Source organism: Sturnira hondurensis, unplaced genomic scaffold (genome assembly GCF_014824575.4).
Source record: "Sturnira hondurensis isolate 20B ecotype Veracruz unplaced genomic scaffold, ASM1482457v3 Scaffold0010128, whole genome shotgun sequence".
NCBI classification, from domain to species: Eukaryota; Metazoa; Chordata; class Mammalia; order Chiroptera; family Phyllostomidae; genus Sturnira; species Sturnira hondurensis.
Genome location: NW_028082759.1, coordinates 39871107 through 39899074, shown reverse-complemented (window position 1 = coordinate 39899074; position 27968 = coordinate 39871107). Strand labels below are relative to the sequence as shown.

General features: G+C 35.6%; 1 protein-coding gene across 1 annotated transcript; it reads right to left on the bottom strand.

Annotated features, from left to right (window-relative positions):
* Positions 1-148: 148 nt before the first annotated feature.
* CIBAR1 (CBY1 interacting BAR domain containing 1) lies at positions 149-27968 on the bottom strand. Its single transcript, XM_037058728.1, has 9 exons — positions 27813-27968; positions 27152-27386; positions 24857-24925; positions 23796-23897; positions 20654-20659; positions 19406-19510; positions 8417-8530; positions 3254-3373; positions 149-1435 (listed from the first exon to the last, which is right to left on the bottom strand). Exons 1-9 carry the CDS (start codon positions 27836-27838, stop codon positions 1346-1348), a joined length of 867 nt encoding a protein of 288 aa, XP_036914623.1. The 5' UTR covers positions 27839-27968; the 3' UTR covers positions 149-1345.

Here is a 27968-nt window from a genome sequence, read left to right as displayed (position 1 = left end):
GCTACACCAGCCAGGGCAGAGCATACATTCTTTATCTATTACTTGCTGATTCTTTTACATGTCACACTGTTTTGACTGTACAGATTGGGCAACTGATGCTCAGGAGAAGTTGCAGCAAAAGAAATATAACCTTGTTTTTCCTCTCAAGTACAACACCAGGTTTAAGTACTGGGAAAATAAAAATGCAGTGATATCCTCAGTTCCTTAAGAATACCAATTTATTTAGGATTTTTAAAATGTTTTGAATATTTTAAAGTACTGAAGTAATTTTATCACATAGGAATACTCGGAAAACAGTGCTTTGTTAAGAACAACCATGAATAACAAAGTCAAAAAACCATTCTAGGAAGTTTTTATTTTTTTGGTATGAACGATTGCTTTTTGTAGTTTTCCTAAATGATTTTGTAAATTTCGTAGTTTTTATATGCCTGATTGGGATCCATGAAATAACAAAGTATTCCCCATCCAAAGAAACAAAAGCATCAGATGCACTGAAAGGCTCTAATTAGTTTTACATTTTCAGGAATAATTGTGACTATGTGTTCCTTTTTATTAGATGGTAATTTGGTAAAATTTTCTTAGAATTTTAAATAATTTATGCCTTTCCATGGTGTTTTCTTAGGCAACATTCCACCAAATTACAGCTTTCCAAAAGTTGTAGTAGCACCATGACAACTTGAGTATGACAGCAGTTTTAAAACTAGAATCAGGCTGAAGGTGGCTTTTAAAAGCTGAAATATGTGCTACATGTATAGTTATAGAACACTGACATCCTAGGCTCCCATTAGTTTTAATCAAGGGTGATTATGCTCTTGTTGAAAAGTAAATTTATGTATTAAAAGATAAAACTTCAGGTTAAAGTAAAAGTGAAGATTTTTTTTTGATTAAGGCTTTACAGAATAGAATTTGTATTTAATCAGAATGACCAAGGACTCTTTTCTGGTAATGAAAGCATGGTGTCTAACCTAAAAGAAGCAAGTGGTATTGTTAAATATTTTCTGTTTGGTCATTTATTGTAACCTCAACTAGGTAATTAATATGAAATACTTTTAAAATACATAATCTTTTTTAAAAAATGGAACCTATACAAAAAGATAACATACTGCTAGACAGGATGTTAAAATGACTGGTGTGTAATGTTTTTTAAAGCCTTCATTTTTGTCAGCATAAATTTCCTTTATTTTTCATTTCCAGTAAGATTTCATGTTGAGGTTTAATATATCAAACCAGTATAAAGTTTTACCATCTAGTGATTTTGGATTCCAAGTCATTTAAGATAAAAATGGAAATGTGAAGTTTACTTAAGAAAATGAATTTTCTTCTGTTACATCTTTGTCTTCATAAACTAATTTTCTTCTTCTGTTACATCTAAGTCTTCATCCTCTTCATCATCATCTTCTGCTTGTTGATCCTTTCTTAGTCGACAGGTGGATACCTGTTAAAAAACCGTATTTAAAAAATGTATGTTTGTACCTGCTTGGTATTTTAGACATGCCCTTATAGAAAAGGACACATAAATACATCAGAAAAATGTCCATAAATAATGATTTTCAGTAATAAAAATTCCCTATGGGTTACTGCATTTTAAGGTGGAAACCAGTCAAAAGGTTTCCCATTCATGTTATTTTTTTAATAAAAATGTGAAATTAATCATTCCAGTTGGATTCCAGTACTTCAATAACAAAATACTTTTGGAAAAAAGTATAGTCTCAGTATATTATGAATGTCAAAAAACTTTAGATTAAACAATTCTTGGCCCTGGCTGGTGTAGCTCAGTGGATTGAGCGTGGGCCTGCGAACCACACGATCGCGGTTCGATTCCCAGTCAGGGCACATGCCTGGGTTGCAGGCCTGTTCTCAGCAGGGGACACATGAGAGGCAACCACACATTGATGTTTCTCTCCTTCTTTCTCCTTCCCCTCCCCTCTAAAGATAAATAAAATTAAAAAAATAAATAAAAATAGAGTAATTTAAATGGAGTAATTTATAGAATAAATTGACCGTCTGAATTCACCACTTAGCTTTAAGTCCTGACTGTTACCACTTGGGTCATCTTGTTCCAAACCTTTCTGAGAGTGATTATGTCTTCCCGGGGACATCTGGCAATGTCTGGAGACATTGTTAATTGTCACAACTGGGTGTGTATGCTTCTGTGTGTAGCATCTCTTCAGTAGTGACTAGTGGTGCTGCTCAACATCTTTACAAGGCACAGGGCAGTACTACTTCCTCCATCACCAGGTTATCTGGCCCCTAGTTCATAGTGCTGAGGTTGAGAAACCCTGGGGTAATGTATTCTCAAGTGCTACAGAGATGTTATCTAACTTAGGTGTAACATCATTAACTCTAAATAGTCACACAAAACTTCATAGGTACTGTAATACTAAACTTACGTAATATATTTGTACGTCACTTAATGTTGGAATCTTAATGTATTACCTTAATTGTATAAGGGGAGAGATGCATGAATATAAAGCAGTAAATAGATCCTTAGAGGACAGATGAAAACAGAAGGTGCTGGGTCATATTTACCTAAAAATTTTATTTTGAAAATATGTTGCTCAATTTTAAATTCTGAAGGCAAGATATGAAAAACACATAGCTCTCTAGATCAGGACCTGGCCAGCCATGGCCCAGTTGGCCTTTTTTTTTTTTAAATAACGTTTTACCACAGCACAGCCATGTGTTGTTTTTTAAATGTATTGCTTATGGCTGCTCTTAGATGGGACAGAGACCATATGTACAGCCCACAAAATCTATTATTTTTCTTTGTGGTCCCTTAGAGAAGAAGGTTATTGAGCCCTTCTGTTCTACATACCTGGTAACTCAGGCTTTCTGGATATAGACTGAGAAAATTAGCTCTTTACCTAAAGATCTGTTCTTCTGGATCTATGGTAATGTTCAGGAAAAGTGCTTTTTAGGTATAATTTCCAATAAGTCATGATTATGGGACTTTAAGTAGTTTGACTTCAGAATCTATGTTCTTCATACTATACCAGAGAACAAATCTAGATTAGCATTCTCCTGTCTTTCCACCTTGGCTCTGAAGGTTCTGCTTTAGAGAGTAGTGTGTGTTACTGTATAAAGCATAATAAAAGAAATAACAGATGCATGGAGTGCAGTTGGGTACCATTATGTCTAAGAGGATAAGCAAGAATAAGTTACATGAGGTCATATGATTTAAGGGAAACATTTTTAGTACTAAACAATTCCAGTGGCAGCAGCTCAAATTCTTTCAAGTTACCGTTTAGCTCACCTGTCCTGTTCCAGATACACACTTAGCTGACAGAGATCTCTGAAGAGGTGACTTCGAATTTGCTCTTACAATATCTAAACGAGATGAATAGTCTGGTGGATACAGAGAATTTCGGAAAACCTGTTGCAATGATAAAACATTATAAAGTAGATATTAAATAAAAGAAATCTAGAAAGCCATGTTGAATTCCTCTTAGTTAAGATTTTAAAAAATTTTTGTTTTTAGAGAGGGGAAGAGAAGAAGAGGGAGAGAAACATCAATGTGTGGTTGCCTCTTGTGTGCCCCCTACTGGAGATATGGCCAGCAATCCAGGCACGTGCCCTGACTGGGAATTGAACCTGTGACCCTTTGGTTCACAGACTGGCACTCAATCCACTGAGCCATACCAGCCAGGGCTAAGGTTTTTTTTAGAGTAACCTCCCCCAACCCCTATTTCCCAGTACAAAATTTCAATTATTTATTATAAGTTTAAAACAAAAATAAAAAATTAAAAAATATTTTATTTTTTAAAGGTTTTATTTATTTATCTTTAGAGGGGAAGGGAAGGAGAGAATTATCAATGTATGGTTGCCTCTCATGAGTCCCCTGCTGGGAACTGGCCTGCAACCCAGGCATATGCCCTGACTGGGAATCGAACTGTGATCGTGTGGTTCGCAGGCCCACGCTCATCCACTGAGCTACACCAGCCAGGGCAAAAAATTAAAAAATATTTTAAGTTGTAAAGCTGAAAACTAAAAAATTCTATTTGAACCATATGTGATAATGATGGATCCTGAAACTGTCACTTGAGAGATTTTGCTGGGGAAATGTAAAAGTTCCCACCCCAAAAGAATATGCAAGCCCTCAGGAAGGCTGCAAATGCACATCTCTGATTCTTTCTGTTGTGCCTATCCTCAACTCTTACCAATATAACTCCACTGGAGACCCACTATAATTTATGGATTCCAATTTCACTAGGATCTGGATTGTCATTACTTGTCAGCTCTTTTTCCTTAAAGCTGTGGTTCCAGATCTTACCACTTTTTAAAGCCTTCCTATATGTATCTTTTATTTTGCCCCATTTCTCTAACATGTAGACTAAAAGGTAAGGTTATCAGATGTGAATTACTTCAACTTCCTTCCCCTTTTCCCTAACTCTTCACCTCATGTTTTTTTTCCCCATTAAAGTAAATGCCATTCTGACTCTTTCCAAGGTGCTTTTTTTTCTTTGTCCAAAACTTCAAACCAAACCAGCAAATAAAAGCTTTCTCTCTGTACAGGTTCCCTCCCAAAGCAAACAAACTCAAGATCAATTTTTCTTTTTTATTTATTTACTTTAAGATAAAACTTTATTCCTTAAAAATTCTTTAATATTCTACTTCTTTATTCATTTGTCAGTAAACTACAATTAGGCTTTTACCTTCCACTGAAATTGCTTTTGCAAAAATCACCAGTTATTGTTTTGTCATCTTCACTGACCTTGCACTGAAACATAACTTCCCAAAGCATGCCTTCACTAAGCTTTTCATGTACAGTTGTTCTATTACTTCACATCTTCTTTTTAGTCCTTGAACCATAAATATTTTTAAAGAACTTCCTTTAGTCCCCCTTTCCTTTTCTTGACACCTTTCTCTGAAAATCTTACCTATAGTATTTACTGGCCACCCTGCAACGAGTTCTCTATGGACCTCTTCTGATGGCTACATTTATGTTCCCAGCTGCTTTCTATTCTCTTCAATCAGCACTGTCCATTAGAACTTAATGAGATGATGGACATGCTTACTCTTCTAGGCTGTCCAAAAAGGCCATGGGTGTGGCTTCTCAGCCCTTGAAATGTGGTTCCTAAGACTGAGAAACTCAATTTTTTATTTTAACCTTAAATAGCCACACTTGCCTACTGGCTACTACACTGGACAGTGTAGCTCTAGATTGACCTTTACAATGAAAGACATTACCATACATTTAGTAGACCAAGCTAGGAGTGTGAGCATTCTTCCTAAATTCCTTACTTGAGGTACAGTGGAATCAGTTACTGAACTGTTTGAGATTGGAGATGTTTGAAAACTGAGGTTTGACTGTACTTCTGTTTTAATTTTTGACTACATATTTATCTTTGTGGCTTAGAATGACCTTACTCAAGACCAAAATATGAATCTCATATCAAAAAATTATGTGTCACCTGACTACCCAGAGTTCAGATGTCTTAGGTGACATCCACATCTTAAGATCACCCAAACCTACCCATCACTGTTCACTTCTAGCCTATATACCTGCATGCAGAACATGTTATATTCTGACTCTGCAGTGTTGGTTTTTCATCCTGGAATTCACTCAACCTTCAAGAGCCAAGTCAAATGTCATCTGCTTTCTCCTATTCTCTAGTCAGTAGCTTCTACTGTTCATACCCTAACACAGCCTTCATCTCACTGTTTTGTAATTATGTCTCTGCAACTGGTTTTAAGTTCCTCTAATGCAAGGAGGAACTGTTTTATTTTTCCTAGCTTAAGACAGTGACCTGGTAAATTAATGATGTTACCATGAACTTAATCCTAATGTTTTTTTGGGGAAAAAGGCGACCCAAACTAGAAGATGTCTATAATGCATTTCTTTAAACCTTAGAGAAGTATGGAACAAAAAAGAAATCAAGGGGTGAAGCTTAACACAAGAGGCAAGATTTGTATTTTAGGGCAATTCAGGCATGCTAATTAGGTTATTTAACAGGTTACTGAGGACCCAATTGTGTTTGGTGCCAGACATGGAACACTGGCATCCTGGTGTGATACAAAAGCTGGTGACTCAATCAACAGGAATTTGGAAGGGATATATTTTTGTTAGAACAAGATTCTCTTTTTAAAACTTTTCTAGCAAAATGAAGTTAAGAGTAGGAAGTGGAAGATAATATACACCCTTGGTTTAAAATTTTAAGCCAGTTAAAATGAATCTCTTATTGCAAAATAACAGATTTACAGCTTGGCAATAAAGCATTTTCCAGTATGGCCCAAGATCTCTTCTAGGAGTCAGTCTCAAGATCTAAATATGCTTTGAAGTAACTGCACAGAACAAATGGGCCAGTGAATACTTTTTATGTGAAGAACATATAAGATAAGATGGCTTGTGAAATAGCTAGATGCCTAACTGCAAAAAAATTAAGTGCTGCCAGAGTAAGTCTCGGTAGTTCTCAAAAGCATGGACTACCTAAAAAGAATATCAAGTTATTTCTCTGTTCCTCTTTGTATATGTCCTGTACTTGTTTCCAAGAAACCTTGCTTTTAAAAGATCATTCCTCTTCTTGGTACCTGTTTGATATAATTTTACTTCGTTTGGCCCTATTACTCTCTGCGGACTGTTGTCTTCTCTTTCTGTATGGCATAGTAGTAATAGTTTGAACCTATAATGTGTTATGCCTCAGAACCGTTGTGTATCTCTTGCTGAAAGTTGTTGCCAGGCACTCTCCTACTCATCCCTCCGGCTTCCAATTAAATCATTCTTTTGATGCTTCATCCTGTTTGGAGTCCTCCATGACATTACACTCCCAGCACACTGTATGTTTTCCCTATGAGACTGATCACATTATAAAACTTAGTTATACAGTATACATATATATATATTTATTTATTGTCTGAACTCCATTTCTAACTTAAAATGCTAAATCCTTAGCATGTAGAATGGTGCCTGGTATATAATAGGTGCTCAATAAATAGTTGTTGAATGAACATTTTATGAGGTAAATACTGTAAGTAGTGTGGCAGTATAGTAGTGTGGAGAGGATAAAAACAGTGTTATAAGGCTGCTGGATTTGGATCTCAGCTATGTTACTAGCTATGGGAACCTCTGGGAAGTTTCTTAACCTCACTGTGGCTCAGTTTTTTCATCCATAGAAAGGAGAGTAATAAGTATTTCTATGAAAGTTCATGGATTAAAATAAAATGCATAAGATGAGTAGCTGGTCCAAAGTAATCACTGTATAAGCATTTGATACTTTATTTTACAAATGACCAATAAAAACTTGATAATCTATTTTTTTAAAATAGCACCTAAAAAGGAATGAAAATTAAGAAATCTTACTTTTAGTATTTAGAAGGAGTGGGCACTTAGGAAGCCATCTAGTGACAAACGGTAAATGTAAATATAATCACACATGTGTAACTGATAAAACTGCTGTGATAGGTTTTGGCAGTGGAAAACTACACATACTAAACATGCACCTTTTTTCATATAATCAGGTTTTACTGGAACCAGTGTAGCAGTGAAAAGCTTGTGGAAGTTAGTTAAAAAAGAAACTGGGGGAATCTTCAAAATTGTCAAATGGCAGACACTCCCAAATTCTATCACTTATTAATACAGATGGTTGTATCTTGAGAAAACGGCCCTTTTCACTTCTGTAGAAATAGAAAGTACAAAGTATGTCTTGAATATTCATTTTATCTATTTCAGCAAAAATACTTTTGTGCTTATTTTCTCTCTCTCTTGGAAGGTACGAGGGTAGGTCATATACTCTTCAGATATGCTTATTGTTGACAGGTTTTGATATTTACTTGCTGTAATATTAGTTGCCAGATTTACTTGCATTTAATTATCTGTACAAAGCAAGCCATACATATATGCCTACATTTATTTCATAGTTTACAGATTAAGTCACAGAAAGCTGACTAGAAACCTGATTCTGCTTTTTACTAAGTGGTCATGGCAAGTTATTTAAAGCCATGAAGCCTGTTTTTCTGGCTATAGATGAGCATTAATAACAGCACCTACTTCACAGGGTTGTTTGAGGAGTGAATGAGAGAAATGCATGTAAAGCTTTGGGTACTGTGCATGGTGTAAACACTCAAATGTTAGCTCAAATCAATGAATGTTATTTTGAGCACACTAAAGTGACTTATTCCCAGTCAAAATGAAACGTTATTTTATGTAATGCCCCTTTTTAGGTTAAATTTTACTAGCTAGTAAGAAATTAATTCTTGGAACATTACCATGGTTAACTTGAAAAGTTAAATAAGTAAAAAATCATAGCAGTTCAGCTATTTGGGACTGTACACAATGACAAATTAACCATTGTAGTAGTCTGATTTAAGATATTTTTACCCCATACCTAATTTAAGATATTTTTACTACAAAACACTGATGCTGTCTTTTACATATTTTGATACTAATAGAAGAACTGAGCTTAGACAGACATAGCTGTACCTCTAAATCTTCTTCTTCATCAATCTTTTGTATATTTTGGTAGGCAGCAGTGAAGACCTCTAACGCTTTGCCATGAAATAACATTTCAATAGTGATAAATTCTGAAAATATTGTCTGAAAAACACAAAAATTTGAATTTAAACAATCATATAAAATTGCACTGTGAATGTAGTAAAGTTATTCCTTACTATACACTTGCCATTTTATGAAATACAGGGGTATTTGTTTTTCTACAGAGCAAATAAAAAAATAGTTGCAAGACCTTTTGCAGCAAAACCTTCTAATTATACAAAATACTTCCTATCACCATTTACTTACCCCTTATTTTTTTAGTTCTCTTTATACCCTGTAATGGAGATTTGTGATAAAACAGATGTAACTAAAATGTATGACCTTATGAACTGTCACCACATGCTTATGAGTATTAGATAAAGCAGTTCAGTTCTGAAGCTGGTATTTTAGCAACTACAACTAATGTTGAAGTAGAATAAAAAACTAGACTGATAGAATAAGCCCTTAGACTTGTTTAAGATCAGTACAGAGGGAGGTGGAGAATATATATTTTAGAATGTCAGACACTTTTAATTTTTGAGTCAAGGATTTAGAGACCATCTGTTTACTTATGTGGATCAGTTTTATTGCATTTTGCTTTATTATGCTTCACAGATATTGCATTTTTTACATATTGAAGATAAGACCCTCCACCAGTAAAAAGATTACAATTCAATCAGGGTTCAGGTGATGCTTAGCATGTTTTAGCAATAAAGTATGTTGCTAAAAAAACAACACTATGCTAAAAAAAAACACTATGCTATTGTACACCTAATAGAATCCAGTATAGTATAAGCATCACTTTTATATGCATTGGGAAATGAAAAAATTATGACTTGCTTTATTGTGCTACTCACTTTACCATGGTGGTCTGGAACAGAACTCACTATATCTCTAAGGTTTAGCTTTACTTATGTGGAGAGAGAAGAGGTATTTGTCTTATATTATAAAAGCACCTGAGAAATAAATAAAATAGCCTCACATAAGGAATGAAGTTTAAATCACTTGAATGAAGTGGGTATTAACTCCTATTTTTAAATATTTTTACAAGTAGATATTCTTAATCTTTGATAGATCATCACACTATTTTATACCTAGTGAAGTCCAAATATTTCTAAATTTATCACACCTAAATCAGCAGGTTTAGGCTTAATGCAAATCTACTCCATTATGAGCAATTTCATCCATAAACTGTTTTTCAATGCTAACATTTTATAGGAGTTACATTTTCCTTAGTTTTTAAGTAAGCCCTGAAATATGTCGATAGGCCTGTCACTAAAGAAAGATACATTATTTTGTTTATACATATCCTCTGATAAGAGAACATATACACTTAAAAGAGTGATCGACTTTGAATCTGTTAGCATCTTCCAATCTCAAAATTTATTTTCATTTTTAAGTATTTTAAATCTATACATGACTATTACTTACTATGGAGGAGGAAGAAACTCACTCTCAAGTGTTCTTATACTTTGGTTTAGTCCTCTGTGGTTTGAACTTTTATCTCTTGACAAAATTTATATTATACCCCTCTATAAGCTGTTAATTTTTATAGTGTTTGTTTGTTTATTTATTTATTTATTGTGGTAAAAACCTGATGGGGAATCAGTGGAACCGCTCAGCTAGTATCCTAGATTTGGAATTTTGACCCAAGAGCCATGAAACCTTAAGATTATCACAGAGACTTCTGGCCAAGATGGAGGCATAGGTGGAAATACTGTGCCTCCTCACACAACCAAGATTAAGGACAACAAAGATTTAGTAGAAACAAAAACCAACCAGAACAGACAGAAAATTGAACTGTATGGAAGTCCAACAACCAATCAACCAGACCATGTCACAACCCAGCAACTGGGTTGACGCGCTCTGTTGAACACCTAAGGCTCTGTACCTCATACATAACAGGCATGACCTGACCAAAAAATTATGGCTCAAACAGAAGAACAAATCAAAGCCCCAGAGCCAATACTTTTAAGTGACCAAGAAAGAGATAGGCAACCTATCAGATGTGTATTTCAAAATAATGGTGATCAGGATGCTCACAGAACTGGTTGATTTTGGTTGCGAATTAGATGAAAAAATGAAGGCTACACTAAGTGAAATGAAGGAAATGCACAGGGAACCAATGGTGATGGAAACAAAACTGGGACTCAAATCAATGGAGTGGACCAGAAGGAAGAAACAACCAAACAGAAAAGAATGAAGAAACAAGAACTAAAAAAAATGAGGAGAGGCTTAAAAACCTCCAGGGCATCTTTCAACATTCCAACATTCGAATTATAGGGGTATCGGAAGGGGAACAGGAAGAACAACAAATTGAAAACTTATTTGAACAAATAATAAAGGAGAACTTCCCCAATCTGCTAAATGAAATAGACTTCTGGGAAGTCCAGGAAGCTCAGAGAGTCCCAAAGAAGTTGGACTCAAGGAGGAACACACCAGGGCACATCATAATCACATTACCCAAGATTAAAATGCAAGAATTCTAGAAGCAGTAAGAGATAAGGGGACAGTCACCTACAAAGGAGTACCCATCAGACTGTCAGCTAATTTCTCAAAAGAGACCTAATAGGCAAGAAGGGGCTGGAAAGGAGTATTCCAAGTCATGAAAGACAAGGACCTACATCCAAGATTGCTCTATCCAGCAAAGCTTTCATTTAGAGTGGAAGGGCAGATAAAGTGCTTCTCAGATAAGGTCAAGTTCAAGAAGTTCATCATTGCTGAGCCATTACTATATAAAGTGTTAAAGGGACTTATCTAAGAAAAAGAAGATAAAAATATAAACAGGGAAAGGACAGAAAACACAGTTATTAATAACCACATCTAAAACAAAAGCAAACAAAGCAAACAAGTAGAACAGGAGCGGAGCCACAGAAATGGAGATCACATGGAGGGTTATCAACAGGGGAGTGGAAAGAGGACAGTGGGGGAGAAGGTACAGAGAATAAGTAGCATAGACAGTGGGGAGAAAATAGGGGGATGGCAAGAGTAGTGTGAGAAATGTAGAAGCTAAAGAACTTATGACACATGGACACGAACTAAAGGGGGGAATATGGGTGGGCGGGGGTGTGCAGGGTGGAGGGAATTGAAGGGGAGAGAATAGGACGACTGTAATAGCATAATCAATAAAATACATTTAAAAAAGGTTATCATAGAGGAGAATTATATTCCTGAGGATATGAAGAGGGAAAACTGCTAGTTATATTCTTATTTCTAGCTAGAATTTCATAAAATAACTGAAAACATGCAGGAAGGAGGATAACATTCCAAGGAACAATAAAATTAGATGGCAAATGATATAAGAACAGGGAAAGCATTATGTTTTTGAAATACAATGATTTCAGTGTGTCATTTTCTAGGACCAAATCATATTTAGAAATAATTTTCCTCAAGTAAACATGGCTAACTTTCAGTGATCTCAGGTTATGGGCCAGTATGGTCAGAGATAGAGTTACTTTTTTACCCCTTTTCATATGTATGTGGTATGACTAGAAGACAGTTTTTATTGGTGGGGGGGCAGGAAGTTAATCTGAAAAATTCTTTACCTATCTGCAAGTATTCTGTAAAGCCGATAACAGAGTAGTTAAAAATGTGGGCTCTGGATTAAAATAAACCTGGGTTCAAATCATGACTGAAACATATCAGCTATGCAATATTAAACCCTGCTCCTTTCCCTCATTTTCCTCATATACACAATGGGGATAATAGTATGAACCTCATATGTACTGTCTTAAGGATTAAAAGTTAATCCAAGAATAAGTATAGTATGGCTATTAGTTTAGAGTAAGTACTCAACATAAATTAGGTATTTTTATCGCTCAAGAAGTAAACCAGCTAACTTAGAAAACGTTCCTTATTCTAATATTAAAACTTTCATCTGGTTTAATTAGCAAGCAGGATAATTTAACAAAAAAGTTATAAATGGTCTTGTTTTTACATTTTGGCAAGTAAAGGGGAAATGACAGCTCTCCAGATTAGAGGCTAATCCATAAATGGTGTCAGAAGAACTTTCTATGCATAAGGTCACATATTTTCTTCATACCACATCAAAACACTACTATAAGATTAAATAGTTAAAATATTTAAAAATCATATAAATAACAAGAATATATAAGCAAATATTTATATAATTTTGAGAATGAAAACAACTTTTCTAAGCATGACACCAAGGCTAACAGACCTGACAACAAAAATAAAACTCTTAAGGTAGCAAAAACACACAATAAGCAACAAAATGGGAAAATACATTTGCAGCATATTTTTTCTAAAAGGGTTTTCTGAATATAAAGAACTGCTACAAATTAATAAAAATGCCAACATTAAAAAACATGAGTTAAGGACAAGTGTGAATAATTTAAGGAAGAAACAAAATGTGTCATTAAATAGATGAAAAAGTACTCTGCTTCAACAATACCAATAATGCCAATTAAGACACTTGATTTTTTACATAACAGATTGGCTATTAAAAATACTAATTGTTACATTGGGGTGCTCACACAAGGTTTTATAAGCAGGTAAACTAGTTCAAGTTTTGTAGACAGAGATTTAAAAATAATAGGTTACATGGATCTGTTTCTTAGCACAAATATATCCATGATATGTTAAATTTTACAAAGATGCTGTATATAGAGTATTCCCATTTATTTCTTTTTTATTTTTTAAGATTTTATTTATTTTTAAAAAGAGTGTAAAGAGAGGAAGAGAAACATCAATGTGTGGTTGCCTCTTATGTGCCCCTAACTGGGGACCTAGCCTGCAACCCAGGCATGTGCCCTAACTGGGAATTGACCCTGCGACCCTTTGGTTTGCAGGCTGGCACTCAATCCACTGAGCCATACCAGCCAGGGCTAGTGTGTTCCCATTTAAATATAACTGTAGGAGTAACCATATTAGTTTCCACAATGATGTCATGGGGAGTAAATGAGGTTTATCCACATAAGATGCTTAGAATGTGTGACATAGTCAAAGACTAAAAAATGTGTTATTACCATATCTCTTGTGTCTATGTACATAGTAAAAGAGTACGAGAGTATATAAATCAAATGCTAATGGATTATTTCTGATTAGTGGGACTATATTTTTCTCAATTTAATTAAAAAATTTATGGTGATTTTATAAGGAAAATAAAGCTACTAAAAATTTAGAAGATGTTTCTTGCTCATGTTAGCTACTTTACCACACTGTTTACCACACTTTACCACTTGTCCCTATCTGTTCAGGAGTGAACCCTAGTCAAGATCCATGTTGTAAATCTGAGATTCTCTGGACACTTACCATATAGCTGATGACTTTCTGTTATGTGAGAAACAAATGGGGCTGTGATTTTTTTTACACATTGTGTACATGAAGTTTCATACCAACTTTCTCAGGACAAATTCTTTGCAAAGTTCCTATGAAAAGTCTTTGCCTAGAAATTGTGCTATCTTGCTGATAAATGCTACCAAGATTCAGATGGACTTGTTGATTTAATCCCACCTCAAAAATCGTAGTGAGAGTTATAAGCAGTGCAGGACATACAGAGCAGAGATTCAGAACTGTAGACCCTGGTATTGATTTCTAGGAGTTTACTAGAGCCTTAAAATTTTATGTTGCATATGACAGACTGGTCTGGTATGCCGAAAATCCTAAGGAATCTACTAAAAAAATAAATTGTATTTCTGTCTATTTGCAACAATTCAAACATGAAATAAGGAAACAATTTCATTTATAGTATCACGGAGATTTATAAAATATTTAGGTAAAAGTTTAAGAAAAGCACAAAACTTACACTCTAAAAACTACAAACATTGTTAAATTAAGGAAGATTGAAATAAATGGAAAACATCCCATGTTCATGGACTGGAAGAATGAATCTTAAAATGGCAGTGCTTCCCAAACTGACCTACAGATTTGATGCAGTCCCTATCAGATCCCAGCTAACCTCCTACAGAAACTGACAAGCTGAGTCTAAAGTTCATACTGAATTACACCAGATCCAGAGTAGCCAAAACAATCTCTAAAAAGACCAAAGAGGAACAACCCACACACCCTGATTTTAAAATTTACTACACAGAAATGCTAATTAACATAAAGACAGACATATAAATAAATCAATGAAAAAGAATGAGAAACCTGAAACAAAAACCATGTCAACTGATTTAAATATTTAAACTATTTAAAAAGTCAACAGGGTTGCCAGAACTTTTTTCAAGAGTCTCTTCAACAAATTGTGCTCGGACAACTGGTGGTCACACGCAAGAAAATGAAGTTTTTTAACTTTTAGCTCATGTACAAAAATGGATCAAAGACATGAAATAACAAAAACTATAAAAATGGTTAGGAAAAAAAACAGGGATCAATCTTGACAACCTCAGATCTGGCAATGGATTCTTAGGTACGACACTAAAAGCACAGGCAACAATAAGAACAAAAAGACAATGGACTTTGTTAAAATTAAAACTTTATGTATTGAGAAATCGGTTCTGAGTTGACTTTTGTTGGAAGAATTCTATTTTGATCTGTTTTGGAGGTACTACTCCCTTAACTCTTACACAAAATTAAAGCATTAGCATATAAATCCTATTGCAATGGTGTATAAATAAAACTGATTAAAAATAAAAAATTATGCTTCGAGGAATGCCATTAAGATAATGAAAAGAATCCACAGAATAGGAAAAAATGCAAATTATACATCTGATAAAGAACTTATATCAGAATATACAAAGTACTCTTATAACTCAATATAAAGACAGTCCAACTAAAGTATAGCTAAGGAATTTGAATAGCCATTTCTTCAAGGAAAAACAAATGGCCAGTTAGCATCAGCAAGAAATGTAAGTCAAAACCACAGTGAAATACTTCACACCCACTAGGATGACTATAAGGAAAAAGTCTGATGGACGGATTGGTGAGGATGCAGAGAAACTGGAACCCTCATACTTGTGGGGTGGCTACTTTGGAAAACAGTCTGGTAGTTTCTACAATGATGAGAATTTACCACAGGATCTAGGAAGTCAACCAGGTATATGCCTAAGAGAAATAAAAATATATGTCCATGCAAAAACTTGTTGATGAATATCATTAACCACAGTAACCAAAAGGTAGAAACACCAGAAATGCCCATCACTTGATGAATGGATAAGTAAAAGGAGGCAATAAGTACCGACACATGCTACAATATGGATGAGCCTTGAAAGTACTATGCTAAGTGAAGGAAACCGGTTACAAAAATCATGTATTTTAGGATTCTGTTCCTATGAAATGTCCAGAATAGCCAAATTGATACATGAGAGTGGAGGACATGAGAGTAGAGGAGGCTACTTAGGGCTGGGGTAGGGGTGTGGGAGCGGGAAACATGGAATTAAAAGCTAAATGTACTAGGTTTCACTTTGAAGATGAGGAAAATGTGAAAATGGTCTAAAAGTGAGTAGTGATAGCTGCACATATCTGAACACACAAAAAAATCACTTTTAAATGGGTTGTGTGGTATATGATGTACCAGCTCTATTTTAAAAGAAGTAGGTTTCTTCCTGTCTTTTTGTGACCACCAGGAGACTTCCCTCTTCCCATTGCATGATACTGCAGGCAAAGGAAAACTTGGAAGCCCTTTCCTTCTCTGTGCACCCTCCAGTGTGCAGTTCCTTTCTCCATGTCCTATTGCTTCAGGAAAACCGAGGTATTAGGAGTTGTAGTTGGGAATTCAGCACTCACTCACTCTGCCCTAGTTTTGTAGCTGGTGTTAAATGCACCTGTAGAGGTAGTCAGCATGCAGGAGGAGCACTGCAGTGAGCCCAAAGATCAGAGACAGACTGCTGTGGGTGAAAGAAAATTTTGCAGACCCGAGGAACACTGGTGAGAGTCAGAAATCAAGACTCCCATCACTAAAGAAGCCCTTCAGAAGCAGTGAAATCAGGCATACCTCACAAGTTTTCACTCGTTTTTCAGGTTTATATCTGTTCGTCATACTCTCATCTCAGGAAAGACGTTTGTCTCGGGGCAGCTTCCTGAGATGCCTGTCATTTGTAGCAATCTACCATTCCACAGCGGAATGCAGACTAAATTGAAAGGCTCTAAAAACTCTTCTCGGGACAAAACCAGACAGCTTTGAGCCTAGCTATCAGAAAAAGCAAAGTTCTGAAATCCTTTGAAACTGTGGGGGGGAATTAAAATTAAAGGTGTAAATGGATTTTATTTTACATATTTTAGAGAGGAATGATATAAGTAAGTAGCAAATAGTGCTTACTGGTAAGAACATAACTTGTGGAAACAGGATGTTTGTTAATAATTGTAAAATGACCAAATACTTCTGTTTAAAACTTGTTCCAGGAAAATTTGCAGTAAAAAAACATCCATAGATGACCTGTTTTAAGGAACATGATGTGGTCCTACGCAATCCTCCAAATCTTTCCAAGATGCCTATGAAAAAGTCACCGAAGACCTTCTGGAATCCATGATCCTGAAGTTTTCCTACTTATTAATGTGTTACAACACCATAAGGCAATTCTGTGACACCTTATCATAGGGGTTGCAAGTTTACATGATTAGTGGTTGCAGATTACATTCTTAACCCTATTTATTTGATACTATGTGGTTATTAGAAAGCTTTATGCTGTAACAATCAATAATAGGGACTTTAGTAAAGATGAGGACGCTTCGCCTCCTCATATAACCATTGAAAGAATTACAGCTAGATCTAACAACCAAGGATTTAGAAAAGCCACCTTCATCCAGCCGGGTAGGAGGGGTGGAGTCATGGAGACTGGCAGAGATGCAGTGTGGGGCAGAGGAATGGCAGCAGTGGCGAAGTGGACAGTCTTAAATTCACGTATGGTGGATGAAAACTGGGATTGGAACCTTGGGAGTGAGCAATGCCACCCCAGGCCAGGCCACACAGCCCAGGGTTGCAGTGCCAGGAAGATAAATTCCTAACTTCTGGCTGTAAAATTCAGTGGAAGTTGGGGTGGCAAAAAAAACACACACACACACACACACAAAAAAACCTGCTGGATTTTCAGACAACTCCATTTAAAGGGCCTACACAAACTTAGAATGTCTCCAAACCCACCCATTCTGGGATTCACCACTCGTACAATAGCTGGAAGGGTGCCAGTTGCATAAGGGAAGTGGGTGAAGTGACTGGAAACAGGGTAAGTGCCAGGCAAACCTCCAGAAGCCGTGCAGTGGCTCTGTCTCCTCTCCGATCTCTCCCCTGACAGATCCACAAAGTTGTGAAATGGGCTGCCCCATCCTGACGATTACCTAAGACTCTGCCCCATACAATTAACAGGTGCCTTTTCTACAATAGGCCACACTACTAAGACAGGGACTCAAAGCAGCTCTTCCTATACGCAGAAACAAACACAGGGAGGCTGCCAAATTGAGGAGACAAAGAAATACGGCCCAAATGAAAGAACAGAACAAAATCCCAGAAAAAGAACTAAATTAAATGGAGATAAGCAAGCTATCAGATGCATAGTTCAAAACACTGGTGATCAGGATATTCAAAGAACTCACTGAGTATGGCAACAGTATAAAGGAGGAAGTGAAGGTTACCCTAAGTGAAATAAAGAAAAATCTACAGGGAACCATCAGTGGAGGGGAGGAAGCCAGGATTCAAACCAATGGTTTGGAACATAAGGAAGAAATAAGCATTCAACCAGAGTAGCAAGAAGTAAGAATTAAAAAAAAAAAATAGTATAACGAGCCTCTGGGACATCTCCAAACATACCAACATTTGAATCACAGGGATGCCAGAAAGAGAAGAGGAAGAGCAAGATATTGAAAATTTATTTGAAAAAATAATGAAAGAAAACTTCCTTAATTTGGTGAAGGAAACACATACAGTCTAGGAAGCACAGAGAGTCCCAAATAAGTTGGACCCAAAGAGGACCAAACCAAGACATATAATAATTAAAATGCCAAAGGTTAAAGATAAAGACAGAATCTTTAAAGCAGCAAGAGAAAACAGAGTTACCTGCACAGGAGTTACCATATGATTACCAGTTGATTTTTCAAAAGAAACTTTGCAGGCTAGAAGGCACTGGCAAGAAGTATTCAAAATGATACATAGTGAGGACCTACAACCTAGATTATTTTATCCAGCAAAGCTATCATTCAGAATGGAAGGAGAGATAAAGTGCTTCCCAGAAAAGGTAAACCTAAAGGTGTTCATCATCACCAAGCCATTATTACATAAAATGTTAAAGGGATTCATTTAAGAAAAAGAAGATCAAAACTATGAACATTAAAATGGCAACAATTTCACAACTATGAACAACTGAATCTAAAAAAACCAAACAAAGGAAAGCAGAACAGGAACAGTATCATAGACATGGAGATCATTTCGAGTTATCAGCTGGAAGGGGGAAGGAGGAGAAGGGGGAAAAAGGTGCAGTGATTAAGAAGTAAAATTGGTAGGTAGAAAATAGACAGGGAGGTTAAGAATAACATAGGAAATGGAGAAGCCAAAGGACCCATGCACAACCCATGGACATGAACTAAGGGGGGAATGATGGAGGGAAGCGGGTACCAGGAGGAGGAGGGCAAAGGGGAGATACCTATATAAAATTGGGATACCTATAATAGTATAATCAATAAAATATATTTAAAAAAGAATTAATAATAGTGTATTTGTATTAGAAAGGGAAGCATAGATGTTTTAAATGCATAATTGGTTTATAGTTCAAATTTTTTTTTTACATAATATGGTAATGTCAGCTCATTTTCATGGAGTTGCTGTAAAGATTAAAAGAATTTATATAAAGTGCCTGGAACAGCACCTGATACATAAAAATAATAAATGAATTCCCTTTGAGTAAGTAGTATTTGTGATAAAAAGTTGAAAATCTGGCATCTGGCAAATGTAATTAAAAAATTAAAAAATCAGAGTACATTTTTCATAAATTTAAAACAAAGTAAGGTTTAAAAACATGCCTTGTACCTTAGCATATACTCTATTACCTTTATATCCTTTATTTTCTGTTTTTCAAAATTGTCAATAGTTTCCTCCAGGTGACGAGTTGTTCGGGTAGCATCCATCGTAGCTCTCTGCAATTCTGTTTCTGCCTACAAAAGTATTACCCAACAAAAGACATGAAAAAAAATTAAGTCAGAATCCATTCATTTGAATCTATTGGCTTTTTGGCATAACAGTGTAAATGTTTGATAATATTTTTGCCACATAAAATAAAGTGATCTATATTACAAGCACATGCAGAATCAAGAATGTTAAATCTATTAAGTGACATGACTTAAGATCTCAGACAAAAGAAAACAAAACTCCTCCCTTTCCTTCTACAAACTCATTATTTCCCTACATCACCCTTGGATGATTCACTATAAAAACAATTGTATTTCTCTACAGCTTTCACCTATTTCACTGTCTGTGCCATTTATCATACTATTCTTTTTTTTCTTATCATTTCTCTCCCCTTTAACCCTATCTTCCCCCAAAATAAAGAGCCTGTGATTTAAGTATTTTCAAATTTCTAGTTCTTCGAATGCATTCAATGTTTCTAATTCTGTAATATGTAGAGTAGAATATACACTACAAATACTTATTTTAGCATCAAGTTTCTGTTTGTATATTATAAGCTAACAATAGTACACTTGCTATTTAGTTAATACCTATTACAAGAAGCATATATACCAGTAACTACTAAATTAGACGACAAGTCTAACACTGCATGTACTCTAGTAAGTACTCATACTATCTAGCCACATGTGGCTATTCATTGTTAAATTAATGAAATGAAAATTTAAAATCTAGTTTCTGTTATGCTAGTCACATTTCAAGAGCTTAATGGCCATACATAGTTAGTGGCTACAGTACTGTACAGTGCAGAACATTTCCAATTTAATCATGCATTTCTTTTAAAAAAGCAAGTCTTTCTTTAGGTCAATAGTTAACTAAAATGTTTAAGATTTTTTTTAAAAAAACAGTAACAGATTTTAAAAGTCCAATTTTTAGATTCACTTTTTTTCTAATAAAGTTTTATGTCCTATGCTAGTACTATATTTCCTCAAAAGTATCACACATCATCATTTAATAGTAATTCATGGGAAAAATCTGCATCTGTCATTAATGTATTTGACACATAATATTCTGACATTTAGCCCTTGCTTTCTTTTTCAAGAAAATATATAAATTGAAATAAGTAAAATGGTTTACTCTAAGGATCCATCTCGACACACCACTTTATTACCCACCTGTGACTGAAATTCTTCATAAAGGAAAAAATACATTTCAAAGAGAACAATTTTTTCAATAAATTAAAATCAAGTACTCTTACAATTAAATTATACATTAATTGTAACTGTGTACTGAGTATACCCTGTGACAACTGGGTTAATTCAAGCACAATTTCAAGATACTAAGCATTTAAAAATACATTCTTTTATACCTCTGTGTGTGTGTGTGTGTGTATTAAGTTTTCCATGAAAGGTGTAAAGATTTTTAAAACCATATAAACTTTTAACTTTAATCATATCTAGTAATCAAAAACAATTCTCTATATTACTGGGCTGGGGATTTTTTAAAAATATAACTTCACAGGAAATTCAAAAGTAAAACAGAAATAGAGCTTCTTTGAAGACCCATTAGTATGAAAAAATTTCTTAGTTATTTGATCCATGTTAACATTTTATTACTAATGAGAGTTTCAAGCAGACTAATTTTTCTTAAAAAAAAAGATTTAGAAAGAGGAGGTGAGAGGGAGAAAGAAAGGGAGAGAAACATTGATTGGCTGCCTCTTACATGCCCCATCTGGGGACCTGGCCCACAACCTAGGCATGTGCCCTGACCAGGAAACGAACTAACAACCACTGGTTTGAAGGCCGGCACTGAATTCACTAAGCCACACTGGCCAGGGCTGGACTCTTTCTTAATACTGTTTTTACATGCAACTCATGCAATTCTTTACTTGTGAATATTCTCTTTTGACTTTTATCTCTTTCCTCTCACCATTTATCAATGGTTCATTTTAAATTTTGGAAGGGTAGGCAAATTTGGCTAAATGAGGAACAAATGGGGGAGCAGTAGCGATAGCTGGGGCATAGATATCTTAATTTACCACCGTCCAAAAACTACTCTTCATTTCTTGATGTCTTAAATCCTTTTGTTCCAGCATAGCATCTTGCCCAAAGCTACACAGCTATTTTTAACAAAGTGGGTGTAGATTTGTTTCTTCCTTTTGTTTAAGATTCTATAATGTACCGATTTGAGTAGGAAATGGTTTTGATTAAAATACTACAGGACTTTATGAATATCAGTATATTTAATAAAAGTACTCATGAGTGCAAAATAGCTTATAAAAGGGTGAGCTAGATTGATGTTTTTCCAATTGTGGTACAGGTGGCTTGTTCAGAAGCCACCAGGGGTTTTGGGGGTGAGCGGGCAGTACCCCTGGGATTCTTCTTTACCTTATCCTTTTGTACCAAAATTATTCCATTTTATTGTACTTTACCATGTATAATGCGCACCCAATGTTTTTGGTTGAAACCTTCAGGAAAAAGATCTTTTGTTTTAATTTTTAAATTCAATTTATTTATATTTAGAAACAAAACTGATGATTGTATTCCACAGTATTATTTTGCATATGGATACTGTTATTGCTTTTTAGAGTTAGACTTTTAACACATGAGCATGAATAAGAGAATTAAAAACATTTATATAGACACAGAATTAGTACTACCCATGTATAATGCATAGCCTTATTTTTCCCTCAAAAATTTGGGCAAAATAGTGCACATTATACACTGCAAAATATGGTACATACTGAACTTTAATGGGCTTCTTTTGAATAGTTCAGTAAATTTTAAGGGCCTAGCCTTGTAAATATTCTATCATGCTGTGATAGAATATATTTATATCAAATTCATTTATATGTAGATTATACTTTATTTTCTTGTCTCAGGTTGTCAAAATCCATTGGATTCACAGTTTTCTTCCCAGTGAGCATAGCAATTCACCTATAGCAATAAGGTATTCAGTTGTTGCATTTTTCTCCCCATATAAATCTGCAGACCTGCTTCCTCTACAGCAGTGTTTAAAAAATGGCATCTAAGTTATCTCTGTAACATCTTTGTTTTAGGAATAGATTCATTTCTGTGTTGAGTGTCAATACTAATACCGTTCATTCAACCTTGCCAACCACTCGGATTCCAGATGTGACATTTTTTTCCCTGCCTTTATGTACTCTTCTATAAACAACAGAAATTTTACCTCTGGCTTAATTCTCAAAAACTAGTGACTTTCCCCGGCCTCTACCTTAGTCCCTATTTGTCAGTCATAAATTTTCCATCATTCTCTGGTTTGTCTGATTTACTTAAAAACCTAGACTTTATAATCTCCAGTTTGTAGATCTTAACTCTCAAGTACTGTCTAGATGTTCCTGTTCCAGCCCTGTGGCTGCCCTTTTTTTTTTTAAATTACAAGGTTGGGCATTATGTACCTTTGGTCCAAAGGAAGGAGGACCAGGCAATTGGCGCAGCCCCAAATCACTGCTCAAGGGATTCACCTCAGGAATGGAGGTGTTCTGGAACCTCAAATGCCCCCAAAGAGCCCCTCCTCATGTGCTTTCTGGCTGAGCTGGGCAGTGAAAACCTTAAAGAAGTAGGAAGGAGACATAAAGGAATGGGAAAAAGAGGCAGCGGGATAAGTTAGTACTTCCAATACAACTGCACCGATCCCAGGTGCTGGCAGTTAGCCAAGGCTCTGTGTTCTGTTCTTGTGTTTAGCCAAGAACAAGGCACAATCCACTTTGAGAAAACAGTTATTCTTAATAGAAGAACTTCGTTACTTTACAGTAGACACTCCTGCCTAAATCACTTAGTGCCCAGCTGTGGATCAGTTATTTTCGAGTCTCCTCAAGGTTTTGGCTGAGGTCATAATAATGGTTTCACATAGCATTTTTTTGTCTGTTGTTTGTAAGATGGAATCATACTGGCGAAAAAATTTTTCCTTCTTTTTCTGAAAAGCAGGACAGATGGTAATTGCTAAATTACAATTAATGATACATCTTTAATTTTATAATTAATACTTAGTCATCATGTGAAACACATCTCAGAATTTTGAACTTAACTCTTTATAAAAACACCTACATTTATGACTGTTTTATTTTTTGACTACATATTGTGAAAAACAACATAAGGGGACCGAATTAAGTGGTGTATTTTCTTTAAAGTTATCTAAATTCTACAGTGAGAATTCATAAATGCATATTTCTTTTCAAACTCCATATTCAAATTCTCTGCATGTTTAAAAGTAGAAATGCACAATTTCCATATATATTTACTTTTGTACTGCATACCTCACAGAATGTTTTTTGAAAGACCAGAATTCAAAGGATACAATAACATGTCGGTCAGATGGGTTTCGTTGACGTGTTCTTTCTAACTGAGTTAACTGTTTAGCTTCTCGATTCCTTGCTGTTAATGTTGCTTTGAGGTCATCCTGCAAATAGGCATTTTTTTATTAATAATATTCTGTGATTTTAGAGATAAAACACACACACTCTGTTTTAAGAATGGGAGAATCATCTTGTTCAACCCAGGCATCCTCATGGCAGGAATGACGACTGTGTTGTCAGTGCGTATTTCTACGTGAGAGTGCACACGTTTCCTTAATATCCCCTTAAAATAACGACATCGAGATAATTTCAATGTAAAACTATAACCAGGTAAAAACACACACATATATAATCATATATGAATATATATAATTTTGACTGTGGTGGCAGTTACATGTATACATACATTTGTCAAAATTCAATGAAGACTTAAAATGGGAGAATTTCATCCCATGTAAATTATGCCTCAGTAAAATTGATGTAAAAAACAGAACTTGGAGAATGTAATGTACAGCATGGGGACAATAGTTAACAGCACTGCACTGCATATTTGAAGGTTGCTAAGGGAATAAGTAGATCTTAAAGCCCTATTCACAAAAAAGTTTCTGTAATTATGTGTGGTGACAGATGTTAACTAGACTCACTGTGGTGATTATTTAAAAATATCTACAATTATCAAATCATTATGTTGTGTGCTTAAAACTAATATGTTAATTATACCTCAATTAAAAAATAAAACTTTGTCACATTCATTTTGCATTTACATGTTATTACCTGCTTTAAAACAAAAATATAAACTTATATTTTAGCAAAATAATTTTTGTTCATATATTCTTCATGACTATAAGTATTAAAAGTGTCTACAATAAACAAAAATAATGCTTTTATTAAGTTCACTAAAAATATTTCATTATTCTCAAAGTTCTAAGAAATGACAACTCTTCAAAATGTTTAAAAAATGAAAAAAAAACACTACCTTATACTTTTCATTAAAAGAACCATTATTGGAAGCCTTATACTCTAGAATACCTAATAAAGATAGAAAAATAATGAATTTACTTACTCGTTTCATTTTTACAATGGTTCCATAAGCTTTCAATGGTTCAACTACTTTTGCTTCAAGTCTTTCAACCTATTGAAAATTATTATAAAATATAACTGAAAAGAAACAGATCAAAATTTTAATTCTGAAATAAGAGATGTGATGTTTAACCTAAACATATTACACAGAATAATTTTTAAAAAGTTTAAATTAAAATGTCACAGTTCAACTTATCTTTAATAATCACCACAATTACTTAAGGCGCAGCATCTAAACTTAAGCATATGAAGCATATTAAAAACTGTTAATCTATTCAGTAATAAAACAGAAAAGACCTGGTACCCATTTTGACAAGAAAATGTCTCAGGTTTCCGAAGAGCTCATCTTTACCATACCATCGCCTCTGTATTACTTTGTATCTCAAAGATGGAGATTTTGGCTAAGTTTTAAGACATCTCAACTTTTAATAGTTATCTTTTTTAGTGTGTTTAGCTCAGTGTTGGATATTTTCAATATATATTCTCCAAAATTAATAGCCCAAACTTCCAGACAAGAAAAGCAAAGCTGAAAGATACAGAATGTGGGAAATATTTAAAGCAACACATTCCTCAAAAATCAAGAATGCTTAGAGACCACTGTATTAGCTGCATTTTTTTCCCCTAGGAAGCCATTCACAGATTATCAAAGCATAGAGAACAAGATAAATGGTCTGAAGTGTTCCTGAACTGTCAAACTGTATGGTTGTGCTCTCTTTTATTTAGAAGTAAATAGTTTTTCTGAAACAAGACATTTTTAAAATCACATTTTGGGTAATTCTTTTACCACTAGCACTAGGGGAAAACCCTGAAGCAAAAAGGCAAGTATATAGCATAAGAAAGATAACTCTTGGGCATTAAAATATTCTTTTTCAGGATAGGTAATACAAGATGACATGTATTTAACTGTTTAAGAAGAATATGTATTATTTTTGTAGCAGGAAAAGGACCTTTTTTGATGATACATGTTTAAATAGTGAGTACATTTCATATTTTTTAAAAAATAAAACCTATCTGAATGTTTCATTTTAAAAGGTTTTAGGAAAAACAAAGAAAATCAAGTTCTCATCGAGCATTTAAATATTAGGAATCCTAAAGTAAAAACCATCAATATTCAGGATAGTTTAGTCTATACCATTTTGAATAGTCCATACACTGTTTACTCAGTGTAGGGTTATCCAAGTCTTTTCTGTTCTCCTTTTTGTTACCTACCTTTTGGCCATTGTTCATTAGCACTTCTACCACTTGGTAAAGTGAGGGAAATAAAAAGGAGAACAAAAGTGAATCAATTCACTTTGCTCTTTGATAAACAGCACAAAGGTTTTCTGAAAGGGACACTGAAATGATTGACTAACATAGAATTTCAGGATTACCTGTGCACATGTTATTTCTGAAATAGTCACCAGTTACATGTAACTGAAAGTTATTACAGAAGAAATACATGACAAAAGTTATCCAAAAATACACCCAAAAGTAATTACTGCTCAAATTTCTGTATGAATAGCAATTATAGGTTCAAAGATCATTATAGTCTCTTTTTTTTTTTTTTTTTTAATAATTGAGCCTTCTGTTTTAGGCTTTAGGAAAAAGGAAAAAAACCTAAAGACCAAAGCACTGATGAGAAAAGTGCAGTGCAGCTAATTTGCGCAACTTCTGAGCAGTTAACCTGTGTCCTGAAACGTAAAATAAATACAAGTGAATGTGCTTATAAGTCATTAAAGGAAAAAATGGGCATTTGGAACAAAAACAATGACAACTTCTTCCCTCTCCCCCACCAACAACCAAAAGTTGCGACAAAGTTTCATTGCTTGCATCCACAATATAAATCAGTGCTTATTCCTCTCCTTGCCCCCACAAATTTCCCCCAGCAAGAAAGTAGCAAAGATCTTTTGTCCATTTATGACTTATTCACTCACACCACCATTCCCAATATCCTCCATCTCCAGACATGTTTTAGACTTACCTGGCCACAAGGGACAAGTCATGCTCCTTTTCTTTCTCATGGGCATTATGTTTAAGACCCCCTGTAATAGCCACCCCTTGGCCAAAAGTTGGAAAACGAAATGGGAAAATTCAAGACACCCTGAAGTTTTAGTTTGAAAACGGTAAAATCACAGGAAGCTTCCCTTTAATAGACTCACACAATGTTACAGACATAAAAAGGTAGGTTTATCATCAAGTGCATGTTCACCACTGAAGATTACAAGTGAGTCTTCACGTTTCCTTCATCCACTACTTCAGGCCTCATTCATAACCATGACGGTGTGACCTCACGCCATACCTCTGCTTGTCGATAATCCTGAAGTTTGGCAAACTCATCAGCAAAGTTTTTCAGACCCTGCTTTAAATTTGGGGTCTCTGTAGAGGCATACACGTTTATTTCATTCACCAGGAGGTCTGCTTTGTCTCGCAGTCTGGCAGTTTTCCGCACGTAAGCAGCGAATATTTGGCACAGCTCTCCAAAATGCTTCTCCACATTTGTGACAGCATTTTGCAGTTGTCTGGTTTGAGCATCCCTAGAGAAAAAGATGACAAAACAAATCTAATCTTTCTTATTAGGGACAAGATGGCTTCATCTCCACGTTAAATTTATATGCAAATATTCCCCAGGGGTTTAGCAGCTTCTCCCGAGGCGGATTCCCTTTCCCCTAGGTCCCCATTAGGGCCCACAGGGAAGGCGCACGAAGAGGCCCGGCTCCGGCTGCCGCGTTGCTGCAGGCTGGCGGGTGCTCGGACTGCTCAGCCGGGGTGCTCGGCTACTATCCGGGCTCACCGCAGCCCGGGGAGGTAGGCCTAGGCCCTACGGTGCGGCGGGAAGGGCCCAGCCGCCTGCCCGAGGCCGAATTCGGGGCGGAGGCCCCACTGAGAGAGATTCCGCGTCCCCCCTTACCAAGCCCTAGCGTGTGGGGCACCCTGGGCAGCGGGAACCCCGGGGCTGTTACCGGTTTTCCAAGCTGCGCCTCAACATCTTGCCTCGCGCACCACGGAGACCCTGCACTGGGGTCCAACGACCGGGATCCGCGGGGCCCCGGCTTGCGCAGGGGCGGGAGCCGCCACTGCTGGAGCCCGGGAGCCCGCCCCGCGCGCCGCCGCGCTTT

Coding starts and splice junctions, on each gene's coding strand:
- CIBAR1 (XM_037058728.1), bottom strand. CDS start 27,838: ATGTTGAGGCGCAGCTTGGAAAACCG. Junction 8,531..19,405: donor AGAAAATAAAGGATATAAAG/GTAATAGAGTAT, acceptor TGTGTTTTTCAG/ACAATATTTTCAGAATTTAT. Junction 3,374..8,416: donor ATGAAGAAGAAGATTTAGAG/GTACAGCTATGT, acceptor TCATTGCAACAG/GTTTTCCGAAATTCTCTGTA.